General features: G+C 32.0%; 2 protein-coding genes across 6 annotated transcripts in view; both read left to right on the top strand.

Annotated features, from left to right (window-relative positions):
* The window catches only part of LOC136977669 (uncharacterized), a 79,785-nt gene extending 67,660 nt beyond the window's left edge, over nucleotides 1-12,125 (top strand). Inside the window, exons 1-2 of one of the 3 annotated variants that reach the window (XM_067273211.1) lie at nucleotides 9,516-9,735; nucleotides 10,026-12,125. In XM_067273211.1, coding sequence (XP_067129312.1) covers nucleotides 10,026-11,915 — 1,890 coding nt within the window. In that variant the 5' untranslated portion in view covers nucleotides 9,516-9,735 and the 3' untranslated portion in view covers nucleotides 11,916-12,125. Of the gene's footprint in view, nucleotides 1-9,515; nucleotides 9,943-9,980 lie in introns of those variants that run through there. The other 2 variants (XM_067273210.1, XM_067273212.1) reach the window with 2 other exon arrangements.
* A 4,764-nt stretch (nucleotides 12,126-16,889) lies between these two features.
* The window catches only part of sgg (shaggy), a 128,933-nt gene continuing 119,398 nt past the window's right edge, over nucleotides 16,890-26,424 (top strand). For 2 of the 3 annotated variants that reach the window (XM_067273217.1, XM_067273219.1), the window contains exon 1: nucleotides 16,891-17,238. In XM_067273217.1, coding sequence (XP_067129318.1) covers nucleotides 17,157-17,238 — 82 coding nt within the window. In that variant the 5' untranslated portion in view covers nucleotides 16,891-17,156. Of the gene's footprint in view, nucleotides 17,239-26,424 lie in introns of all 3 variants that reach the window. The other variant, XM_067273220.1, reaches the window with a different exon arrangement.

Raw genomic sequence — 26,424 nt, 5'->3', positions numbered from 1 at the left:
TTGTAAAAATTTGTCTTGCTTAACGAGCGCTGTTTTGCATAACGAGTGATGAGGAGAGGAGAAGTCCCGAATTGTGTGCATGCAGCCTGATCCATCAGTCTGTGTTTAGCACTCGTTCCGCTAGCATCTTAGTGTCGCTTGTGAACACATGTTTTTCCAAACTTGTGTTCACGCATATTACTCATAAACATCAACAATCATAGCCCGTTATATAATAAACACGCCAAACGATATGCCAAATCCATGAAATTTAATGACCGATTCCAAATTACATTTTAGAAATGTGTGAATTAAAAATTAACTATTTATAATTATTAAATTTAATAGAGATGAAAACATAACTGCCTACATCTAGTCTAATTAATTAATTTCTAATATTTAAGTATAGTATTTACATAACCCAAGAATTTGGCATATCGTTTGGAGTGTTTATCAAACATATTAGGTGTGATTTTTTTTTTTTTTTGTTTCTGCAAATCGAATTCTCATTTCAGGATGGTTCATTCCGCTCTAGAAAAAGATGATGGTGATTCACGCTCCTTTACAGTGTATATTGTACAATTTTTTTTTTTTTTTTTTGAATAAACGTTATACATAAAACATTTGAGCACTTTTTCGATGTAGAACGCATTATCGTATTTTACATTAATTTCTATGGGAAAAATTGTTTCGCTTAACGAGTGTTTTGCATTACGAGTAAAACTCTGGAACGAATTATGCTCGTTAGGGGCTGTCCATAAATTACGTAAGGTATTTTGGGGTGGGTGGGAATCAAGGATTTCTTACGATTTCTTACTCAGGGGTAAAAGGTAATAGATCTCGTCTTACGTAATATCCTTATTTTTATTTTTTGATCACGTTGAATGGTGGAGTTTTGAATTTGGCTTCAATTTGGCGGTTTCTATTAAGAACGCTCGTTGTGCCAATGCCATCTCGTGTGACGTGATAGAATAATAACGCTAACAGATTCACGCTCTACACATTTTTTTATCATGAGAGAAAGGCAGTCTGGTGGTTTCTCTCTCTTGTTTTGTTTTGTATGACGTGTCTGTTCACACATGTAGTAGCTAGTCGATCTGTCAAAGTTTTTTGCGTCCTTTTGTGAAAATTAAAATTAATATAAAAATGAATATCATGACGTTGATTAATGATAATAATAATGAAAAGATTGTTAATAATTAAAAATAAAGTTCTTAAAATAGATTGTTTATTCGAATTCATTAAATATATATATTTTTAAATTTGTTCACATAAAGTCTTTATAAATAATAGTACATATTAATTAACTAATTAATAATTATGTATTTTGGACCTAAGATTTTTAGGGTTTCATAAAAAAAATTTTTTTGTCAAACTCTTGTTTTTAATCATGCCTAAATATTACGTAAAATAGGAAAGGGGAGGGGGATCAAAGTAAATATTACGGTTTCTTACACGGGGGTGGGTGGGGTCTAGAATGGCGGAAATCACCCTTACGTAATTTATGGACGGTTCCTTAAGCGAGGTTCCACTGTACTATGAAAAATTTTACATTCCCGGACCATATACGATAACTTTTTAAATGTTGTGTATTAAATCTGTTATAAAATTATTACTTTTGTTAATCAAGACTCTCTGTAAGAAGAAATGCCGATATAACGCTTCAAAAAAATTTGCTTATTTTTCGCAACTCGTTTTTAGATTATTAAGAAAAAAAAAAAAAACTTGCGAAAAATATGCTTGGAAATATGATGATATTCAAGGTAAGAACTTGCTATAATTAATATTGGAGAAGTACACAGAAATATGAACAAAAGCAACATATATTGTTTTAAAATTGAAATTAAAAGTATAGCTATGGTAAAAGTCACATTGCTTCAGTTTACGTCTCTAAATAAAATTCTTTATAGAAAAAGCTTGTTACAAGGAAAAATTAATTTATCGAAAACTGTCATAATAAAGTGTACACTATGTTTCTGACCAAATTTTATAAACTGCAAAGAACAGAAATGTACTTGTCTTCTTTCTTATCAGAAATTTACAAATATAAAGTAGACAACATTAGACTTAAGCCCTATTAGTCTCTATGTAGATTTGCTCTTGGCTTTACTGATGTAAGTGAAAATAGAGACGCAAATTCATTATTTACTCAAGTTAAGAGTTACTTAGACGAATTTCAATGTGCTAAAAATTTAGTGGCACAAATATACGACGGTGTTGCCATAATGGCCAGACAACATAATGGTCTCCAAGCCAAAATTAAAGAAATATCGAAACAAGCTATTTTCGTACACCGTTATGTCACAGATTGAACCTAGCTTTTTCTCAGTCTGTTGGATATATAAAATAATGCAAAATATTTTTTCAAACTCTTACAGAATTTTCCTCATTTTCTTCTAAATCTTCTAAAAGATCTCTTCGATCAAGAAGTCAAAAAACGTTTTCCTTTAGTCACACCTATTAGATAGAATTACAATAGCAGGATTATGAACTGCGTTATAAGGTACAAATAAGAATTAAAACAATGGGATTCTCTGATACCATAATCAGGGCCGGCGCGAGGCAGGTTCAGCGCGTTCGCGGAAACCCGGCTCCGCGTTTTGAAAGGCCCCGCGGTGACGAAAATTCATCAGACATTTTGCAGGACCTCCTGTATAATAGATTGAATATTCGGGTATGTGGAAAATACAATCGCATAATCCACTAATCGATGACAACTTGCTGCACACTGACATGAGTGCAAGATTTTCTCTCCCGTCTTTGCATTGAAATATTTCGTTTCAGCGTGTTGCAGACATTGACATTAGCAAGGTTGAGGCCGAAGTTTTAAACGAGAAAACGTGTACGTCGGACGTTCAACGCCGCTTCCCTGTAAGCCTAAAAGATTGACAATGGTATTTGGAAAGTCAGTGGAATCATGCTCGACATTCCAAACGCCATTGTCAAACTTCTAGGCTTACAGGAAAGCGGCACTGAACGTCCGACTACACGTTTTCGCGTTTAAAACTTCGGCCTCAACCTCGCTATTAAATGTTGTCATCAAACGTTGGCACGACTGCAACACGGGTGCGGAGGGCATTAGGTGTTAAGATAAGAATTAAAATACCCAATTAGAAAACACCAATGTTGCTTAACTTTTAACAGAATTATAATACCATACACAAACGGAAAACATTTTTTTTAGTAGTGATGATTCAGTTTGAAGGCGTGACAAAAATCATCAAAGTTCAGTGTAAGTCCATAAAGTCTTTATATCCTGGAAACTAAAATCCAAAGGCAAGCATTTTTTTATATTTTTACTTTTTGTTTAGTATGTAGTAATAAATAATATTTAAAAATAATTTTCACATGTAGTCTTATTTTGGGCGTAAATAGGTTAAAGAAAGACGCAACAGGCTATCCCATTGTTACCGTCTTTAACGTTGGACTAATAAAAAATTATCTTTGATCATCGATAAGCCAAGACCGATTTACATCTGTCTATTCTTTCAATAGAAAGCGAAGTAGCAAACGCAATCAATTTTGATGACGTAACCAAAGATTTTGCGGCGAAAATAGCGAGAAAAATTATGTAATATTCATCATACAAAAAATATATGTAACATCTTTTGTACTTATAAATAATTCCTTATTGTGAAATTTAAGTATAGGATTTGAATGTATTCTGGTCCCGCAAAATTTTTGAACCAGGCCCCGCAAAAGGTCACGCCGGCCCTGACCACAATTGCTTCAAGATTATACTATTATTTAATAGATTTTGATTTCCACTTTTTATTACTAGTTTTTCATCAAATATTTGCACAGTCAGATATCCTATTTAATATATTATGAAAAATGAATTCTAATATAGGATATTGAATTACTAGAATAAATTAGTTTATTGACTTTTTACGACAGAAAAGAAATGATTTTGATATGATTTCAGACGCTTCGGAAAAAAATGAAAATTTTTCAGATATTTAACCAAAAACACGAATGAGACATACTGATATTGGATTTTAAAAAGGAGTCTTATAAACGTCTGTTTTATGAAATAATAGTTATATTGATATAAAATTGTATTGACAGATTTTCAGACATAAAACCTTTAAAATTTTTATCACTTTTAGATGTTATTAGTCTTAAATATTATGAAAAACAATTTTCCGAAGGGAGTTTTAATTCTTTACGTAAATTTTATGAAGAATTTTTTTGATTTATCTAAATTACATAGTCTGGACATGAATATAAATATTGCAATTCACTATATTGACAAGTCACTCTTAGAAATGAAAAATATTATAATTAATGACGATCTGAACAAAGATATACTAAAAGAATTATACGATTTAATATCATTACAGTAATTTTTACTGTACCATCTACGAGTGCATCTGTTGAGTACAGTTTTTCAACCACGAAGCGAATTGATACATTGGCAAGTAATACTCAGTCAGAGGAAATATTGTCACTGGCGTGTTTTCAATAGAAATAGGGATTTTAAATACTTTTAAATCAACGACGAGCGATTTTTCTGATAAAGTAATTAACAAATTTGCGGGGGATAAAAATGCCGAATAGAGTTAGTTTATAAAAAATAATAAAATCGTTTTTATATCTTTGTTTCGTGTCAATTATCTATCTTAGAATTAAAATAAATAAACTGTTTATTTTTGTCATTTCCAGTATTCGTTTAAAATTATCTATGGAAACACAGTTTGTGTTTTAGACCCAATAATCACAAATCTTAAAAAATAAAATAATTTTATTTGGAACTCGAGTACAAGTACTGGCATCATGTGAAGTCCGGAAATAGCCCCCCCCCAAAGGGATAGGTACGAATTTGATAAGGTCAACAGTAAAGAAAACAAATTACAGTATATAAGTGTCGAGTCGACGACACCGGACTTTGATGCTCATAAAGAGTAACGGGAAAAACAAAATTTTAGGCAAAGAAAATTTAGAAAGGAAAATATTAAAAATTTAAGACGCAGTTTAGAAAGCAAAACGAAACTAGAAAGAAAAAAATATGAAAATAATCGTAGATGTCATAGTCAACGATTAAACGCGAGCAGAGTCTAAAAGACGGTGTCGGATAAACCTTCTCTTACCGACCTTTCCCGCGACCTAAACGGAGCTCCATTTATACCTGGAGACAGGTGGGAGACCAATTAGGAAGCACAGAAGAAATATCTGCCCAATTAGCGCCAAGTTAAGCTGAAAAACTTATAAAAACTCCGACTGCAAGAAAAGAAGAAACTTCCTCCATAACAGTTTCTTTGGAATCGTCGCCCTCTTCGCTCCGTGCATCTGCTCGTCTCTATCTTGTGTTACTTATCTGTTCCGAACTGTAATACGCCGCCACCCCGGGGTCCGCCATCGCCAGGACGAAAGAAAACACCTGAAGACATTTAACGGACTGGACGGTGCCTTTAACGACCATGTCAATTATATGTAAGCATTTTTCGACAAAAAATAAACGGTTTCTTAGTGAAACGCTTGTCTTTTCTACCTCCTGAAAACCGCCACCCACATACGTATAGCCCTTAGCCATCCCGACGGTTGGGAATAAAAACTCCCCCATTTCGGCGACCTTACAATCAGTACAACGAACATACCGCGCATTCTTTTATTCAGCGCGCTTGCAGCGCTTTTAGCGCATGTGTTCAATTATTAAGCCTACTGCCAGCGCGCTTAAGCTGCGCTTTCAGCGCACTGGCAGCACCTCTCGACCACGCTAAAAATACTGCTTACAAGATGGACGCCTCCGTGAAGAAGTATCTTTTTCGATTACGAAACGATAAACAGTTTTTTTGCTACATTAAATGAGCAGATTTTTAACTCCTTTGCTTCAAGTATCTTTTTAATAAATGTGAAATGTATAATAACAAAACGAAATATAAGAATCTATTATTATTGTCTTTGTTTATGAAGTCAAACCTACCGTTAAAAGTTGGTTTATGAAATACTGTTTCTAATTTTTATTTACAGATTCTAGCAATTTACTGCAATATTTGAGAGAGAATAAAATTTTGCCTTCTGAAGTAGACTTATCATCATTAAATCATTTAAAAATACATAAAGTGTTAATAGAATCAGTCAACGCCAATGACACAAATAAATCATCATTTCTACGTTTTCTTATAAAAAACATTGAACTTAATGGCTTTTCTTCTAATAATACTGAACAAACGCGCGTAAATATAGCAGTAAGAGAATCATCGTTTACATCGGCCATTTTGAGATAGCTTTCTCTCCAGCAAAAGTGTTTTCGACCGTCAGCAGCAAAAACGTCACTTCCGGTAGCAACTGCTCAGCACACTGCTGAATAAAAGAATGCGCGGATAGTAAAACTCGAGAGCGAGACAAAAGACAAAATCTGGGGAAGCGCTGAAACGTTGCCAGGTTGGCCACAACAGCTTCCCTATCATCAAATGTTACCGCACGCCACTGGAACAGTAATGGACTTTGAAAGTTTATATCTTTCTATTAAATTGGAATCATGCTCCAATATACTTATTGAGTTCATGATTTAACACAAACCAGAGTTATCTGCTTATTCAAATGAAATGAATGAGTTAGCCACATTAGTTTGCTAAGTCGCGGCAAATCGTATAAAGAAAAGAAAAGGGTTTCAATGGGAAATTCTACTTCAGGACTTTTATGCAAACTTGCACTACGTAAGCTCGAAAAAGATATCCTCAGATATTTACTCTATAAAAAGATGTGTATCAATAGATGATGTATTCATAATTTGGAGAAATAACCGGAGGGTTTAGGAGTTTTTGAATGTAGTTAACAACAATAGGCATGGTTTAAACCTAAAACTAGAACAACATAGCACTAGTTGTCTGCACTTCCTAGACATTAACATCCAGTTTAAGAATGGAATGTTTATAGTGATGTAGATATTGTGGTAGTACACCAGTATTTATCTGTATATTTCTAATATATATGTATATATTTCTATACTTTCTTCCTTCTTTGTTCTCGATTCTTTTCTCTTTCAACTTCTAGAAGCTTCTTAATATGGGTGGTGAGTCACCTACTTAGAAAACAAAAGAAAGGTGGTAACCCTGAGGGTAAAAGTAAGACAGGATAAGCTACTTTTGGCTGGGGCGTCGGAGGAAGAAGACGCAGTGTAGTGTTCTCCAGACTGTTTTAGCAGCAGTTGGAGAGACATTAGCCAAGACAAGACTGAATAGTTTGATCTCAGGACTTCTCAAAAGTTATTGGAAAGTTTTTGATTGAAGATATTCCCGACATTTTTCCTCAACCCTCAAGAAAGAAATATTTCGGCCACCACCACCACCAGAGTGTTCATCAATCTTGGGTACCCTTCTTGTCTCATCCTATTCTCTATCCTTCTCCTTCTTCTCTTTTTATTTTGTTAGCATAAGTAGTTTAGTTTTTAGATATAAGAGTTCTTTGTACCGCGGTAGATTTATATTGATCGTTTATCTTTTATTTTTTTGTCGCGGGAATCGCGTCAACGAGTTCTGCCTGGTTTTAGTGTTAATTGATCGTACAAGAGTACGAACGGTTTACGAGGAGCATCGGAATCTATACGAATCCTGATTATTGTACTGACCACGGGTGTAAATAAAAGACGTTTTTATATTATTCTTGGTATCTCTTTGTTAGATCATAAATCACCACGTGCGTGTTTTAACAATATCAAGCCCACTTATGCTCTTCTGTTCATCCCGTCATGTTCTATCGACCCTTATAAGTATAAACTTTCTGCATTCAGAGCACTGGTTAGAAAAGCCTTTTTGTATTGTTCCAATATACAGGACCGCCTAAGAAAAATTAATAGAGTTAAAGAAATTGCTACAACTTTAAGGTATAGAACATTCTCTATAGAAGGACTCGCCACGAGTTATGAGAAAACAAAGATAAGACTCTAAAAAACATCGATAGAATCAATAAATTCACATACAACAAATGGTTCAGAGGCACTATAAATGAGCTGGCAACTTACAAATACTCGATGATAGTTTGCAAAAAAGCTCTTAATATTTACAACTTACTGAGAAATCATAAAAACAAACTAAAGAAAGAACAGACTGTAGTATGCAAAATATTTTATGAAAATCCACAGTTAGGGCTTTAAAACGATTATGTTGGAATCACAAAAAATAAACCTTATAGTGCGACTCAAGAAACACAAGTACAATGTAGAAAAATGCATAATAATAATACAATTTTAGCGTCAATGTCACAGGTGGAAGGCTTTGTTTTAAAGTGGAATGAAGCGAACTTCATTAAAAAGGTACATTCTCTAACAATCCCTATGGATATAGAAAAAATAAAGATTTACAAGAAAAAAGGTTAAAGAGCAGTGCCTGAACGCGAGAGATGCAAAAGTATTACCTTCAGCTTGGAAATATAAGGCATGATCAAAAAGTTTTCGTTCGAAGGCTGTTCAGTCCAGATTTGATATGCCAGTCATGCAAAAGCGCCATGACCATTTAGGCAAGCATCCCACTGCTTTACCAGGTTGAATATACTCCGTTGGTAAAACTCCTGTTTCTGCTGCTTGAAGAAGTCCGAAACTGCCTGCTACACTTCTACGTCGACCTTTTAACGACTTCTTTAAGGGACCGAAGGCGTGAAAATCGCACGGGGAGAGATCAAGACTGTTAGGCGGGTGATCGAGTGTCCCCCATTTTAGTGCACGTAACTTCTGCGATACATTTGCGGTATGGGAACGTGAGTTATCATGAAGCAGATTCACCCCATTTTGCAGTTTGCTTGGACATTTCGCCTTAATTGCACATCGTATTTTCTCCAGCGTTTCGCAATATCGTGCCCCAGTGATGGAGACACTTTATTCCTTGAAATCAATAAGCAATGGGCCCTGGTGATCGAAGAACAGGATAAGCATCACTTTTCCAGCAGATGACTGGCTCTTGAACTTGTTGGGACGAGGCGACAAAGGATGACACCATTGCATGGTCGCCGCTTTTGATTCAGGTTCCCAGTGGTGGCACCGGCTTTCGTCGCCAGCAACAATGCGCTCAAGGAACGTTGCCTTCAACATTGAAATGCAACAGGTGCTTCAAGGAAACAGGCTACCATAAGGTCTGCAGCCAGTGAATACCCTGGGCGTTAAATTCCGAACAACAAAAAAACCGGATGGCTAACTCCTGCCGGATTATGTGTTGCACGCTACCGAAGCTTATGTCGAGATCTTTTGAAAGCGCACGTATGGATACGCGACGATCCGCCCTAATCGCATCATCAGCTGCCCGCTTGTTGTTGTCTGTATTGGATGTGGCTGGCCTCCCAGATCGATCTGCATCTTGGGTCGAATCGCGAGCAGCTCTGAACTTTGCGCACCATTCCACTACAATGGTTTTCGACAGGCATGCTTCTCCATACACATTCTTCATTCTCCGATGAATGTGTACCGGTTTGTTTTCTTCGGCAGTCAAAAGAAGAATCACAGCACGTTGGTCCTGTTTGGACGCATGTGGTATTAACGTCGCCATTGTTCACGTTTCAGCGTTTTCCACACAATAACCCCACGCCTCACTGTCGGTGCTTATATAGGGTAAAGATGCCTATTATGAGATAGGCGCCAAATTTGAGATACCGAGGTTTTGGCCAAACTATTAACGGCAACCATTTGGCGCTAGTGTCACCCGAAGCGTCCTGGCAACACCTCAAAACGTATGTCAGTGCGTGCCGGCCAGAGACACTGTTAGAACGTGGTAGTGCGAATTTTCATAGAAGTACGAAACAAATTTTTTGACATTAAATGTTTACGAGGTATTTAACAACGTTATTATTACGCTAAATTCTTTTAATTTACATTCATTGTATCAATTATACGGTCAATTCCACGATATTAGTGTGGTACTGTTGTTTTCTTTGTCAGCAAAAAAAAGTAGGAAGCCATTTTGTAAAATTTGGATGTGTTCTCAATATGAGACACATGGGGGTTCCTAAAATGAGATATCTCATATTATGATACATGTGTATCCTAATATGAGATATCTCATTTCATATGTGAGGCGAAAGTATACGTATTAGTTTAAGTTATTTTTTATATATTTTAGATGGCTCCAATTAAAAGGAAAACCTGGGATCACCATGCCATGATACGAGCCGTGAATGCAGTGCGGAGCAACCAAATGGGTTACTTAAAGGCATCAAAACAATTTGGTGTTCCTAAGGGTACCCTAGAGCGCTACGTCAAGAATGATGCTCATGCTGAAGTACTTGTAAAGGTTCGTATGGGAAGACATCCAGTCTTGCCTGACCATTTAGAAGTAGAGCTGGAAAAATATTGCAAAGAAATGGATCAACGATTTTATGGCTTACGTCTGAAGGATATTAAGTACATGGCGTATCAATTGGCTATCAAAAATAATCTTAAACACCCCTTCAGCTTGTCTAAAGCGTCTGCTGGAAAAAAATGGCTACGTGGTTATATGAGAAGACATCCTGCTTTATCAGTTAGAACACCTGAAGCAGTTTCTGCTGCAAGAGTGAAAGGGTTCAATCCTGTTGCCGTCAATAATTTCTTTGACTTATATGAGCCAGAAATTGAAAAGATAAAATCCTCTCCACATAGAGTGTACAACGTTGATGAGACCGGAATAACAGTAGTACAACATAAACGGTCCAAAGTCATCAGCGTGAAAGGCAAGCAACAGGTTGCTGCGTTGACATCATTGGAAAGAGGCAAACTAATGACCGTAGTGACGTGCATGAACGCTTGTGGTAGCTATGTGCCACCATTGATAATTTTTCCAAGGAAAAATATGGGCCAAGAACTAATGGACGATGCACCTGCAGGTTCAATAGGCGATTGTCATCCCTCTGGTTGGATCCAAACACACCAATTCACAAAGTGGTTTCAACATTTTATAAATTTTGTAAAACCAAGTGAAGATGATCCAGTTATTTTGATTTTAGATGGCCACTACACACATACACGCAACATTGATGTAATAAATTTAGCTCGAGAAAATAATGTAGCTATTGTTTGCTTACCGCCACATTGCACGCACAAAATGCAGCCCATGGATGTGGCGTTTATGAAACCACTGAAAACTTATTACGCCCAAGAAATTGAAACATGGCTGCGAAATAACCCAGGACGCACAGTGACCAACAAATACGTAGTTAGATTATTTGGCATTGCTTATGAAAAAGCTGCAACTATGAGTAACTCCGTCAATGGTTTTCGGAAAACTGGATTGTTGCCTTGCAATCGCTATATTTTTACAGATGAAGATTTTTCAGTTTTTAATGATGAAGATCTACGTCGAGATGTACTGAATGACCAGACAGATAGACCTTTCCAGACTCACCACGTTTCACCTGATCATGGAGTGTCAAATGAGAATCAGGAGGATCAGAGAGCCGAACACTGTGTAACCCCTTCAATTGGAAATCCTCTTGATGAGAATCACGCATTGGCATCTAGTGCTGGCTTATATGAAAATCCAATGCCTTGCACATCGTCTCATGTCTCACCTTTTGCACTTAAGCCAATACCCAGGCTGTCTAGAAATGATTCTGCCAAGAAAACCAGGGCTGGATCAGCTGCCATAATTACTACTTCTCCATATAAAAACACACTTATAGAATGTTTAAATAAAAAGAAAGAAAAGGAAAATAAAAAGGATCAGAGGAAAAGCTCTAAGAATGCAAGCAAAGAACAACAGACAAAGAAGAATAATAAGAAAGTTGCGAAGAAAAAGAAAATTAAAGAGCCGGACGGTTCCAGTTCTGAAGATGATAACGTACCGGAGCTCGCAGATAGCAGTAGTGATGATGAATCATATGACGCTGAATGTCCATACTGCAGTGGGAGGTTCTCGGAAGACACGAGAGGAGAAAAATGGGCTAAGTGTCAAGGTTGTTTCAAGTGGACTCATGAGGAATGTGGAGAAGTAACGGAAAATCGTTTTTTGTGTTCTTTATGTTTAGATATGTAAAATTTGGAATCCTTTTGAAGAGATCTCTACGCTATCTATATTTATTGATTTTTGATATTGTTTCAAAAGTGCCATTATAAAAATCGCTGTAATTATATTTTTGTTCTTTGATTAATAATTAACAATAATTGATATCTCCTTTATTTTGAAGATTGATGTTAGTGTACATTTAATTAATAAGTGCAAATTAAAAGTGTGATTTTAATTGGGTATGTTTTGTTTTTCCATTTGTTATTTATACTATAAACCTGAAGGAACCTAATAAGAGATACTATCTCATATTAGCAACCCCTAATATCTCATAATAGGAGACCATTTACCTAAGACGCAATTTCGGACTTTTTTCATTTTATCTAACATAACTAAAAATGTATTATACTTAGGACTAAATAGCAATTATATTGCTAAATATATTAAATTCCCTATTCAAAATTGAAATTTGTGACGCTCCAAGTGTAATAGTTATTTTTTTATAGTCAAAAATAAAAATGGTATCTCATATTCGGCATCTTTACCCTACCCCACATCGGCGATGCGCTAATTTGCATATATGTTGCATCCACGTCCTTAAACGGAAACTTTTTAATTGCCCCTTATACATCATTGAAAAAAGATTTAGACATAAAATCCCCTGAATTATATTCCCCCTATAATCATGTTATGCTTATGTGTTATACTCTCATAGTTTTTATTATATATTTTTCTTATTCTCATATTTAATTGTATTTTGTTAACCTTGTATATTTTTCATAAGTTATTCATTTAATTTGTTTCAATTTAAATTTGTATTTAATTTAATCAATTTAAATCCTTCAAAGATTAAAATTTAAATAGAATATTCCACTCATGGAACATTTTCTAAAAACGGTTTTAAGAAAATCTGATGATGGCTGAAACCAGAATAGGAGATTGAATATGAAACCTGACAGGAGTAGGCTGAAAACATTAGTTAATAAAAATATTCTCTCAGCAAATGCATAGGTATAACCATAAATTTGTTTTTTTAAAAAAAGCTTTTGATTCTGTTGATCATGACGACACTTATTACGGCTTAAACTAGGACAAATGAACCTTTCTACAAAATTTATTAATTTATTTAAAAATGTGTTTTCTAACATATTTTATTTAATACAGTAGAAGAAACACTTTTTTGTACGGAATATGTTACATCCAACAAAGGACTTCCTCAAGGTAAACCTTTAAGTCCGAATTCTTTTTGATGATTTGATGAACCTTTAAAATGATCTCCCAAATTTTCATAGGGTCAAACTTCTGAAATCACTTTATCATCTTAAATAAACATAAATAGCCTCCTATATGCGAACGATGTTTTCTGTTGACTAACACTGCAGGATCTCGTCAGGAAATAATAAATTTGATCTATAAACACTGCCAGGAAAACCCCCTAACAGTTAAGGTAAAAAAAATGAAAATAAAGATTTTTCGAAGAGATGGCAAGATTTAAAAATCGGAATAATTTTATTTTTATTTAGGAGAATCACAAATTGGATAGCGTCTCATACTTTAAATATTTAGGTATTTATTTTATCACTAATGGTTAGTTTTCTTTGCATTTGGAAAAAGTTACACTAAATGCTAAAATTTCGAACTAAATAAAAATTTCGAACCTCATCAAGCTTCTTGTTAAACTAAGAATTTAATCACTTAGTAATAACTACAAGTTATTCATATTCATTTCCTATATAGAGAAGATTGTAGGTAGACATAGTTTTTTTTAACACTGCCCTGTGGGCACTAAGAGGGCCGCTTTTAGTAGGCCCATTACGGGTTCGGCCAGGCCCATAATAGGGCGATCGGGTGGTGAGGGACGGGGCCAGACATATCTGAACGGACCACCCCCCGAAAAATTCATGGGGATTATTCGACCCCGGGTCCCCCAGAGCGGTAGGCTGCCACCTTGACCGCTCGGCCATCCGGCCTAGGTAGACATAATGGAAAATACACAATTATTTTTCTTCAAACAAGTTTTTCGTTTAAACCGTTCTGTGCCAGGCCTGTGATAAGAACGAAATTGAGTAGGCCACCTCTGGCTATTACTGTGTTTGCTACGATTCTGGAATAAAATAATTTCTCTTACCGAGTTTTGATTACAGGCAATTGATATATAACAAATTATCGTTACCCAGTAACATGACTTCCCAGGAAATATGGCCCACCACTACTAATAAATTTTTAAACAATCTTGGACTATTCTTTGCTGTCTGTTTGGAATTTTTTTTAACGAAAAATCGTTTATTTTAACCTGTGAAGAAAGATTAAGAGACTTAGGCTTCAGGATGTGTCTTATTTGCGGAGAAAGAATATAAGTTCGAAACATTGGAGACTATCCCTTAATGTCCATCATTCTATCTATTATCTAATATAAATTATAAAATTAAATCATTAACTATTCAGTTTCGTCTAAATCAGGGATCATCAAACTTTTTTCACAGCGGACCAGATAACTGAGAGAATGACGAGCATGGGCCGCATATCAATTTTGTTCAATACAGCACACTGAATATACAAAAAATAAAGACAACCAACACATTTATTTACCAATACACAAACACGATGGCTGCAGGAAGCGCGTAATCGCTTTTCTTAGAAAATTCTTTGAGGTACTTATACAGAAAGCACTCTGATATCCAGTCACAAAAAGTTGCCGAAGTTTTTATTTCACTGATTTATCTAAAATTTATATTACTGTCAGATGAAAAAATCAGATTGGACCAATTTCGGCATTTTTACTTACACTTATTTTAATTTTTCTACATAGTAAATTTATCTACAATCTATGATATTTCCATATAAATAATTACGGTATATTTTAGCTCATTTGTGGCACAGTGCGGCAAGGGGCCGGATGAAAACTTCGTGGGCCGTAGCTTGGTGATCCCAAACTCTAAATAGATATACGACTTACTCTAAAAGGGAAAATAATTGTTGGGCTGCAATTTGAAAAAAAAATTGTAGACCTATAAATCCCCATTGTCGTTTGTTCGTTTTCCTTTTTTTAATCTCGAGAACGGAATTAGATACATAAAAGTCAAGACAAGATATGGAAAACTTAGGGCATGAGGCACCGATTAATTGTATATAAACTTCTCTTGAAAAACGGAAGTCCCGTTATTTTAATTTAAAAAATTTCTGTTAGATAGATGACCGGCTCGACTCCGTTGCTAACGGAAAAGTAGGATGTACAGGGCAAGCAGCTACTAATAACTTGAGGTGGAAAGCACATATGTAGGAACAGTGATAGAAATATTGGACTAGAAATGATAATAATCTTTCAGCGTTCGCAGCCGTCTTGATAGAACAATAATGTTCTGGCCTTCGTAAGAGCTTTTGTCCCTTCTGTGCCGTCACCAACTGTCGTTTTCCCTCACTTCTCCCCTTCCTTGTCTCTCTCTCTCTCTCTCTCGTTCTCCTCGACTCCCCCCTGCGATAAATTTAAGATGGGTTGCCCATCTTAAATTTATTGTCTTAACCGTTTAGGAATGTTACTCGTCTAAACCCCATATATATTTTAAATTAAACGAGAATTATATATTGTGACATTGTCATAATGCCCAGCTACAATTTTTAATCATATTTTTAAATTTAATTGAGGTAGAGAGCATATACTGTATTTTCATTTAAAATATATGCTTAAAAATCATTATACAAGATTTGCTATGGCTGATTTTAAGTTTTAACTTCGTAAAATAAGTCGTCAATTCCTGAATTTTTTTACGTATTGCAGCTGCAGTAGGAGAAATTATCACAATATCGTCAGCATAGGAGATTGAATGTATGTACAATATATTCATTAATTATGAACCCGTTACCATCTCTATCAAAACAATAATTTATATCAAAAGTGTAGAAGCTAAAAGGATGGGGAGACCACATAATACTAACACTTTTTCTTCGATAATAGAGTCGTGGGTCATCTATTAACTGTTTTTAGGGGAAAGGTTTTAAATTGAAATAACGTGACTTCAGGTTTGTATCGGACGTTCGTATATAGTTAAAGTATTAAAGAAAAAGAAACATTGTTTATTTATTTTGATTTAGATTGCGTAATTGTTTATCAGGCTCAAAACTGTAATAAGTACTGTACATAAGCAATAATACATATTAAAAAGGTTCTCATACATATTTAATTTTAATTACACAAATCTATTTATAAGTTTATAAGTAAACTAAGCAATTTGTCAATTTTTAACATGCATTTGGAAAACCTACTTTATTATATAACGGACTTTTGGCTTTAAAGCAACCTCTCCCCCGACTTATTATTATTACAGTATTCGTATAATATATTGTAATTATCATATAAAAATTGAAGTAAAGCGTAATTAATTTCGGTAGATTGATGATAAATTTTTGTATATATAAAATAAAAATATATTTTAAAAACAATATTAGTCCAAGAACGATTATTGTAATTTCAGTTTTCAAGAATTAAAGTAGGCAATTAATTCTGTGAAAGAAATGAATATCGCCATTTAGCGTGGCTATCATAAATAATCATTTATACAAAATTATAAAATTTCATAAATTTCAATTATATTTTTTTCTTATTTTTCAAATTCAAATTAAAATTGTAATATTTTAAACAGAGTTTAATAAATATTCAGGTATAAATTTGGAATTTATATATATATATATATATATATTTTTTTTTCTAGGAAGAATAATTGGTCGATTAATCATTGAGGTTTTAAGAAGATTTCTATATATAGAAACAATATTCGAGTTTAAAAATACATTAAATAAAATAATCGTGTAACTACTCTATTTTATTTGTCGACTTTATCACTTAATTTTTTAATATATAAAAAAAATATAAATAAAATATATTAATATACCTAAAAATCTTTTTAACCGTACAAGAGCGTACTCTGGTGTTAAAGTATATAATGAGGTAAGCGGAGAATTTTTTGGAGCAGTCAACTGTTATCTAGAATCCAATTGGCCGTTAGTAACAACGTCACTAGGCGGCTAGTGACGTCAGGGTCAGCGTTTTGAGGTATCGAAAGATTTGAGTCGATTTTGGTATTACATCGTTTTAATGACAAATTTCCAAATACAAGTAGATACCGTATCCTTTTTAATTTAAGTGAATTCACCCATTACTCAATTCTGTGTTTAAAAAACACTAAGAGTTTATTGATGGACTGTGATTAACTGGAATTATCTGACTGCAGTGTTAAGCCTATCGAACTACGATGTGATGAAGATTCGATTTAAAAGATGAGTGGAAGACCAAGGACAACTTCTTTCGCCGAAACGAATAAACAGTCACAACCTAGTTTTGCAGGCATTAAAATAAGTAGTAAGTAGATTATTTCATCATTTACTCCGTGATCGTAGGATTAAGCCTAGCAAGTCATGACAAAATGGCGGATTACTTAACAGCCTGATTAGTCCTAAATGTTAACTTAAAAGATAAATACGCCCCCAACGACGGAATATTGAACTATATATAAATATAGTATATAAATTCTAAAAAATTTACTTTATATATAGAGTTAAAATATTATCCTTTCTATGAAAGTCGTAACCTGATATATACATAATGAATTAAATTATTGATTAGTTAAAACTTAAATTTTGAAAAATTCTGCTAAAATAATCCCAATTTATTTGGATTATTTTACCAGAATAGCAATAAAGAGGAATGAAAAATGGTGATTTATAGTTTTAGTTATTACTCATAAATATTTGATCATAAATAAAGAGTGAATGTTATGTTTTTTCATTATATTTATACTTTATAGATTCAGCCATCTAAATGTTTAAAAATTTGAGAAATATTTAGTACATGTTCTATATATCTGTTTACTTTTATATCATAGAAGGGGGAAACATTGAAAATGATTAACCATTCTAATTTTTCAGTTTGTATGCTCTATTTGTATATAAGGTAATGATATACATTTTATCTCATTCTCATTTATGAAATACAAGTGAAAATTGTTTTTTTATCTGCTGTTTATCAAAAAAAAATCTTGTAGAAAATATTTTTGTAGGAATAACATCATATAATTAATATGTGGGACCTTGATAATTGATTATTTAATAAACATTTTTGTAATATTCTTCATTATCAAACTCTTAAATATCAGTGTTTAATATATATTATTATTAATTATAATTAAATTAAACATGTAAAAGTTACCATTCAGACATTTAAAAAATATATTTTTTATAAATCAAAAATGAAAATCTTGGTATAAACTTAAACATAAAATTTAATTGACTTGAATTCAGATCTTTTGCAAGTTACTGTTTTTTGTTGCTATGCAATAGATTTGATGTAGAATTCTGATATGTATTTTTAATTGTTCTTATCAAACTATTTAGCGTTTTCCCCTTTTTTTAATTTAATTTATTTATATTTTTCTCATTTGTTATTACTATATGTAACTTCTCTACAATGTCATTGGACAATCAGATCTTGCACAATAATAATCCATTTTGTTTGTACTTTAATTAAATTTTAAAAAATGTTTTTCTTGAAAAATTCAAGTTTTAATATATATCTGTTTTTTTTTACATGTTGTATAGCTTCAATTTGTATTTAACTTCTGTCAGTGATAGATCCAGATTTAAACTTTTTCAGAATTATGGCAGTTTAAGAAAACTTTGAAAATTTCTGATAAAAATCTTATGATGATTATTTTTGGCATATTTGATTTTCCATTTCATTGTGGTTCTTATTGAAATTCTTAAGTTTTGTAGAAGAGTTCTTACTTATTTCATATTGAAGAAATATGAAATAAGTAATATGAAATATGAACTATAGAAACAAATACAGACAACTGAAATTAAAGATAATTTCAATGTAGCTAAGTTAATACATTAAACATTCAAAAATTTTTTTTAGTTTTGCTTATTGTTTAAAAAAAAATTAATTTCTTCTTTCAGAAATTAAGTAATGAAATGTGTTGTATTTAAATAGGTTAGGTGATCTAACATATTGAAGGTTACATGACCTATGTGATTGTATATACATGTTAGGTCATATGGGACATGTATGTGACCTGATATAAGAAATTGTCTTAGACTGTTTATCAAAAATTTTGAAAATTAGTTAATTAAAAAATAAGAGCTTAGAATTTTCCATTCTAGTATATGAATAATTTAGTTTTAAGAGATTCATGCATAATTTGAAAATTATGATATTTCAAAGTAATTATAATTTGATATATTAAAAAACAAATTGAAACATGCTGGGTTCTTATACTGATCTTTATTGATTTCATTAGATACAAAATAATCACTAAAATTGATAACTTAGAACTTTAAAGTTTTCTTAATGGAATATTATATAATTCAAAATAACAATAAAAATATATTAACAACATTAAATCTCAATAATAATAATAATTTAAATATTATTTTGTATTACTCAAGGATTGAGAACAATAATGTAAATATTATAAATATAGTTAGTAAAATAACAAATGAACATAAATACCATAATAATTAAATAGTTCTTTTTTGCAAAGATAAAATGTAATTAAATTATTATTTATAAAACCATTTATATTATCACAAAGATAATAAATGTTCAATGGCAGAACAAACTGCATTTAATCGAACAAGCAAATTAAATTGTAACTTCTCTTTAAAAGTTTAAAATCTATTAAATTAAATTTGTTTTAATTGGTAGCATTTTATAATAATTTTCAAATGTTTATGATGATTTTAAATTTTTAAAATGTTTTTAAATAATTTTTGTAATTGAATTACAAAACTTTACAGAAATATTAAATGTGTAATTGATCTTTTTATCATCAAAAGTAACATATAATAATAATAATAATAATAAATCAAAAAATAACTTCAGAAAGCATGCATACATTATAATGACTTAAGAAGCAAGAATAAACTTTTATGTTGATAACATAATATACTTAAAATTTTGAATAGTATGCTTATATTATTGATGTATTTTTTTTACATTGTGTAGTTGTGAAAGATACATTATTTGTATATATAATATATGAATGATATATCTTTTACAACTACACAATGTAAAAAAAGCAATACCTATTAAATCAGATTATGTTATTTCAAATTAATTTCAGTTTTTAAAATATTGATTTGAAGTAAATTTACAAAGCATATATTGTAATAATTTTAGGAACCTATGTTCTAAACAGTATATAATAAATGATTATTTTATTTTAACAGAGAACATATAAACATTTTTATTGTTATACTAAAGTTTATATACAAAAATGTATACTTTGGTTGTATACAAATGAATACTTTTTGTGTAACATTTATTATTATTAGAGAATGGATTTTAAGGTGCAAAATTATGGTCAGAAAAGGAAAAATATGTTCTGAAAAAGTATACAAAAAGACGTTGATGAAATGCTCTTATTCAGGTCTAAACCAGTTACGTAAACATTCTTAATCCAATACTACAGCAAATATCATAAAGTAAACATATTTACTGGGTTTTATCCAACTTATACTGGATTATGCTCAACGTTTCTATTTTCTAAAGTAAGTTGCTGGCACTTTGAGCTCAGGTGATCCTTTATGTAGAAAAACTCTGCTAAACATCAGCTGAAAACAATAGAGCATATCTTGTATGCAATTTGATAGAGAGTTTAGTCAGAAGTTGCAAAGCTTTCCACATCTAGATTGTTCCTCAAATTTTTGAGGTTTGTTTGACAAATCTGTCAAGGTTGTCCCTCACAGTCTACTTCTACTACTGTTCCTCCTTCTCTATACCTTCTTCCAAACTCTGAATCATATCAGGAAAATACTGGTAGCCATGCACTAAAAAGTTCCTGCCCTAGGTCTTTGTCATTGAGTAATTCTTTTAGCCTGCTTGATGGCTGCTGCATCCATTGAATCTAGGCCACATAGAAATTATTTGATTTTGTCAAAGTTTTTCCACAAGAAAACTATGTACCTTATTCAAGTACCCCACCTGGTTATAACAGGGAATTGTGGTAGATCAGTGTTTCCCAACCTTTTTTGTGCTATGCCCCACCTAAGTCTTTCTAAAATTCTTATGCCCCCCAACATATAAGTTGAACTCTTTTGGAAGGTCTCTCATCATGTTCATTGAAGTTTTTCTTGCACTTAATTGCCACACTGTTTTATTGTAACCACGATAAAACAGTGTTGCAATTAAATCCTTTCATCAAAGTCTCTTGCACTTTCCAGTCGTTGCCAAACGCAATCTGAAACACCACAACTCACATCTGTCCACCTCAAGGTCTGGGCAAAGAATGTCCTTTCTGCTCTTTCACCAGCCTCAGGACCTTGTTCATCTCTTTGTTCTCAGTGGTTCCCAGAATTGTTAATTCCACCCCAAGGGAAAAGGGTTATAAAGGAAAGGGAAACAAAGAACAAAGAAAATTAAAACTAACTTAAATGAATATTTACAATAAATATGGCATACAGCGGCTATACGGTTAACTTTAACTCTGCACGAGTCCATTTTTTGAATTGCCCCCCCCCCTTAACAATCGAATTGTCCCCCTGTGGGGCATGGGTCCCATGTTGGGAAACTGCAGATGGACCCCAGTAATTTCTTGATACAAAATTTGATGACTGGGAGGTTTTAATCAGAATCTTTTTTTAGAGCAGCAATGAACTTATTTACCCTAGTGTATTCCTCCCTGATATCTTCAGAAACATAGCAGTCGATGTGCAGTACATATCATGTGGTTGAGGTTGGATTACATGGCCTTTACTTGTTAGAAAGCCAATAGCATATTACATGCTTGATCATTCACCACAATCCTGACTTTTTCATATTGTATATCCACTGGCAACAGCTTTATGCCTGAATCATTGAATGGCTGCATTACTGTATAGGCATTCATTTTTTCGAGTTGATACTTCTTAAAGAACATGTGTTTTACTCATTCATAAGATAATGAATATCAGCACAATCAGTATATATTTTTGAGCTTGTTGGTAGTTTCATCTAACCTGCTTGAAGGATGACTAATAACATGTTAGGTTTGTGATGGCAGTATATCTCTTGTTTTATTCATGCTAGTACTTCACACTTGAATTCATCAGCATATTATTAAACATTTAATGATAAGTTTAGATCAGGGATCTCCAACCTTTTTCTGAGAAGGGCCATGTGAACTGTAAAAGACAAGTCTGAGGGTCAGATATGAAAGATATAATTAGATTTTTTCCATTTAGTTCAGAAAACTAATATAAATCAACATGAAATTTCTAACTGCTTTTTTAACTATTTTATGCTTGCTGACCATTTCTTTAGAAATTCTTATAAATTCGCTGTATGTAATTTTCTCTCTCATCTGGTACTGATGTTTGCATTTACTTCTCAAGGAATGATCTGAATGCAGGATTGTTTACTGTGTGGACTGGAATTCCTGATTGGATTAATGCCATGGTAAGATCTGCACTGAACTCACTTGATGACTTGCTTTTCAGATTCTGAAGTGAAGGTGTGTATCAGGATGGTTTGCTTAGGCTTTGACTTGTGAAGTTCAACATTCTTTGGATGCTTGCTGTACAAGATGGATTTTTTGGTGCTTCTCATCAATAGCAATATTTATATCATAGATAACATATCAAAGAATGAAACTATCAGTTTCAATGAATTGTATCATTGAATTCTTCTGAAACAACTTGCATACTTTCCCTTCTTAACCTTTGGCATGTTTTTATTGTGAACAATGCATTCTGGTTCGGACTGGTATAACACTAACACAACCAACCATATAGCGAAACTATCCATCACAGAGTCCAAGGCCAGAATGAAATGCTCTTTTTTCTGAACCTTATTTATATCTTGGTATGGACCTCATAGAGAATTGGCAAATAGAATGTAGTTGTTTTGTCAAAGTTTGTATTTTCTCTTGTGGGGTTTTTGCTACATTATCTTGGGAATTATGGGGCTACAATGATAGTAAATATACCATTTTATAGTTCTCAATCTGCTGTACAAAGCAAGGGTATAGGATTTTATGTAACTGCTCAAGAAGAGTGAAAAAAATTTACTTTATCTATTTTTCTGTCCAATCTTTTAAAAATATAAAAGTGATGAGAAATGTGCTGAAGCATCTAAAAAGGGGGGAAGAAATGTGCTAATCTCACAAAAAAGGTACAACATAATGTGTTCATTTTCTTCATTTCATTCCCCAAAATAAATATCTTGAACTATCTGTATGAAAACAGCTCTTTTTTTGGAAAGGTGCTGCACCTTAGAATCTGTTCTCCAATTATTATAAAACGATACCTAATGTAATTTCATTAATCCAACTACCTGAATATTTTATGATCTCGTTTTGTTGTGAAGCTTTTGAATTTGTTTTATCTTTAGAAGTATAGATAGAAAATTTTAATGTCTTTTTACAAAATGTTCATAAATTGCTAATTACTTTTTTGTTTTATATTAGTTGTAGATTCATAATTGTTATATAATACAAGGTTTACAGAAAAGGAAGCCTATCATACATATTCAGCTGAAATGTATATAATTTTTTAAAGAAAGATTGCAGAAATACAAGAAATATGTAAATATAGAAAAAAATTGCTGAATAAAGTTGTTATGTTGAAACTAAATCATTTTTTCTTTTGATATAAACTTTTGATCTATTCAATATTACTCTTGGTGTATATAACAGTATGATTATGTGTCTTCTCAAGAGTTTGAGTTTAGTAATAAGTGAAACTACATATTCAGAGGATTTGTTTTTGATGGTTAATATCAGACAAAACAATAGCACTACTAAAAAATGGTAAATTTTTGTTTAATACAATAGATATAAAAATTGAGATAATCATTTTTATGGAACTTTTACATTGTACATCTTTACATAAATCTATTTTGTCAAGACATTTGTGTCATTGTATCACTTGTTTATGAATTTAACTCTCATAGAATGTTAGCACAGTGGGTGTCTGGACATGTTTAATTTGAAAGCAGACTTTATATTATAATTACTGTAAAGAATTGGGCATTGGATTTTCATAATCTTTCATAGTCTTGACTGTTTTCTATTGGATACTGTTTGCCATATTGAGGATATGTTATTTTGCACTTGGTGTGTTATAACATTTACATAGGTGTTGTAATCTTAACATCTGTTTATGGTATTCTTGCAATTTTTGTGGATAAAATACAGAAGTCTTAGAAAATCAATGCTAATCATAAGCTAGTTGCTTGATGTCTTTTGTTATAAAGGAAAAATGATAAATGGATCTTTTCAAACCATGGCTGATGTTTGTATCATACAATGAAAAAAACAGATAATCTGTGATTCATCTGCTATGATGATTTTTTTCTTTTTTCAGACGAAACTTGTTTGCTTCATTGATTATATTGTGGATCTCAAAATTTTTGAATTATTATTCAAAAATTTTGAGATCCACAATATTGTTATTGTTCAAGTTTGTCTTTGTAGCAGATTCATGGCATATGATAGTTTTCTTGTAGAATTCCTTCAGTATAGAATTTTTGTATCAGAAAAAGCTATAGGATGACTAATAAACAGGTATACTGATATTGCTATTACAAACATTTAGGTTTGTGATGGCAGTATATCTCTTGTTTTATTCATGCCAGTACTTCACACTTGAATTCATCAGCATATTATTAAACATTTAATGATAAGTTTAGATCAGGGATCTCCAACCTTTTTCTGAGCAGGGCCATGTGAACTGTAAAAGACAAGTCTGAGGGTCAGATATGAAAGATATAATTAGATTTTTTCCATTTAGTTCAGAAAACTAATATAAATCAACATGAAATTTCTAACTGCTTTTTCAAATCTCTAAAGATAATTATCATAATTGGGAATAAGTTTAGTAGCACCCAATATTAACATCTCTCTTAAATATTTGTTAGACAATAGTGTTCAATATTTTGGTTTTATATATTTAATTTTCATAAAGGTTTTTGTTTGCAAAAATGCATAAAAGCTAAAATAGAAATTATCTTTGCAAACTTTTTAAGACTTAAAATTCTTTTCTGACAGAGGTTTGTAAAAACTTGATAAATTTCCTTCTTTAAATAGATTTTTATAAAAAATAATTTACAGCAAGATCTGTTAATTCTTTTGACTTTTAAAAAGTTTATATACTTTGAACTAGTTCAAATGTTGATGATAAAAATGTCAGTTAAAACAAGCTATGCGAGCTAGATAAATGTGCTTTTAGGACTGTAGGTTGGAAACCCAATTTAATGTATTATATTGTTTGTGAGCTATTTTCTGGATTCATCCTACCATTTATGCATGGTTGACAAATTATAAGTTCCATTTTTCAATAATAGTGTCTAACTCTTTGGATATTTTATGTACAGTAGAGCGTCGAAAATCGGAATCAATTGGGGACTGGGGTTGTTCCGATTACCGACTTTGTACGAAAAAATATATTAACCTGTCCGATGTTCAAACTTTTCTCCATTGCGTGTCACTTCGTGTTGAATTTTCGTCGATTTTAAGTCTAATGAAAATTTTTATAATAATAATCGAGGCTATCGTATCGTTAAAGATTATTTCTTTGTTTTGTACAAACAAAATAAATATATTGAAGAATATAAAAAACATGAAAATTATACTTTAGAAGTAAATCTAGTATCAAAAATGTTCGATTCAGCACAACACAGTTCGACTGAAAATTGTTCAGATTACTGGCCATTCCTATTACCGACGTTCCGATTAACGACGCTCTACTGTATCTAGTTTTTATAGGAATATACAAACTGATTTATACATCACATATTCATTTATTTATTTTGCTCTTCAAGTTGAAAAAAGCTTTCTAAGTTAAACTTTATAATAAATATATTGTGATTTGTATATAATGAAAATTAAACAAGATTTCCAATATATGTATAATACTAAATTTAGTAATTTTTTGATTGCATTTTTTTTTTTTTTTATTGCTAGTTCTGAATTTATCAAATTACATGAGAAATTTCTTCAGATTAATTTAGTAACATGATAATCCAACTTCTAGTCTTTTAATATTTAGAGAGCATAAGTATACATTTGTAATAGCAATGTTTATATTATATTGACTTTATCAAAATTATAGAGATTTTATTAAAGTTAACAATATAAAATAAATAAAATAGCTTCACAATTGTATGATAAAACCAATTTACACACTCACATTCATGAAAAATTAAGTATTCTATATTAAAAAAATTGAAAAATTTGAATTGCTTTTGAACAATATATTTCTGTTGAACATTTTATTTTCATGTATTCGTATATCTGTACTGCTAGAATTTGTACATCAATACCAACAGAACACACAAGTTTCAATTTTCAATAGATGATGATTAGTGAGAATTGCATTGACAATAGAATTGAATGTAAAAATTAACAGATTAAACTTGTAACAAGTAGGCCTATATTTTTTATAACAAATTCTAAACTTATATTGCTAGGTTAATACAGTATATTCATTATTTGATAATGAAAGCTTTCTTGAATTTTTCTATTGTTTTCAAAATTGCAGTAACTTCAAGGTAAGCATCTAAGTTAACCAT

Source organism: Centruroides vittatus, unplaced genomic scaffold (assembly GCF_030686945.1).
Source record: "Centruroides vittatus isolate TY-2023 unplaced genomic scaffold, ASM3068694v2 contig_466, whole genome shotgun sequence".
Lineage (NCBI taxonomy): Eukaryota > Metazoa > Arthropoda > Arachnida > Scorpiones > Buthidae > Centruroides > Centruroides vittatus.
Note: the sequence above shows the minus strand (reverse complement) of the source record. Positions and strands in the feature narration are given on the sequence as shown.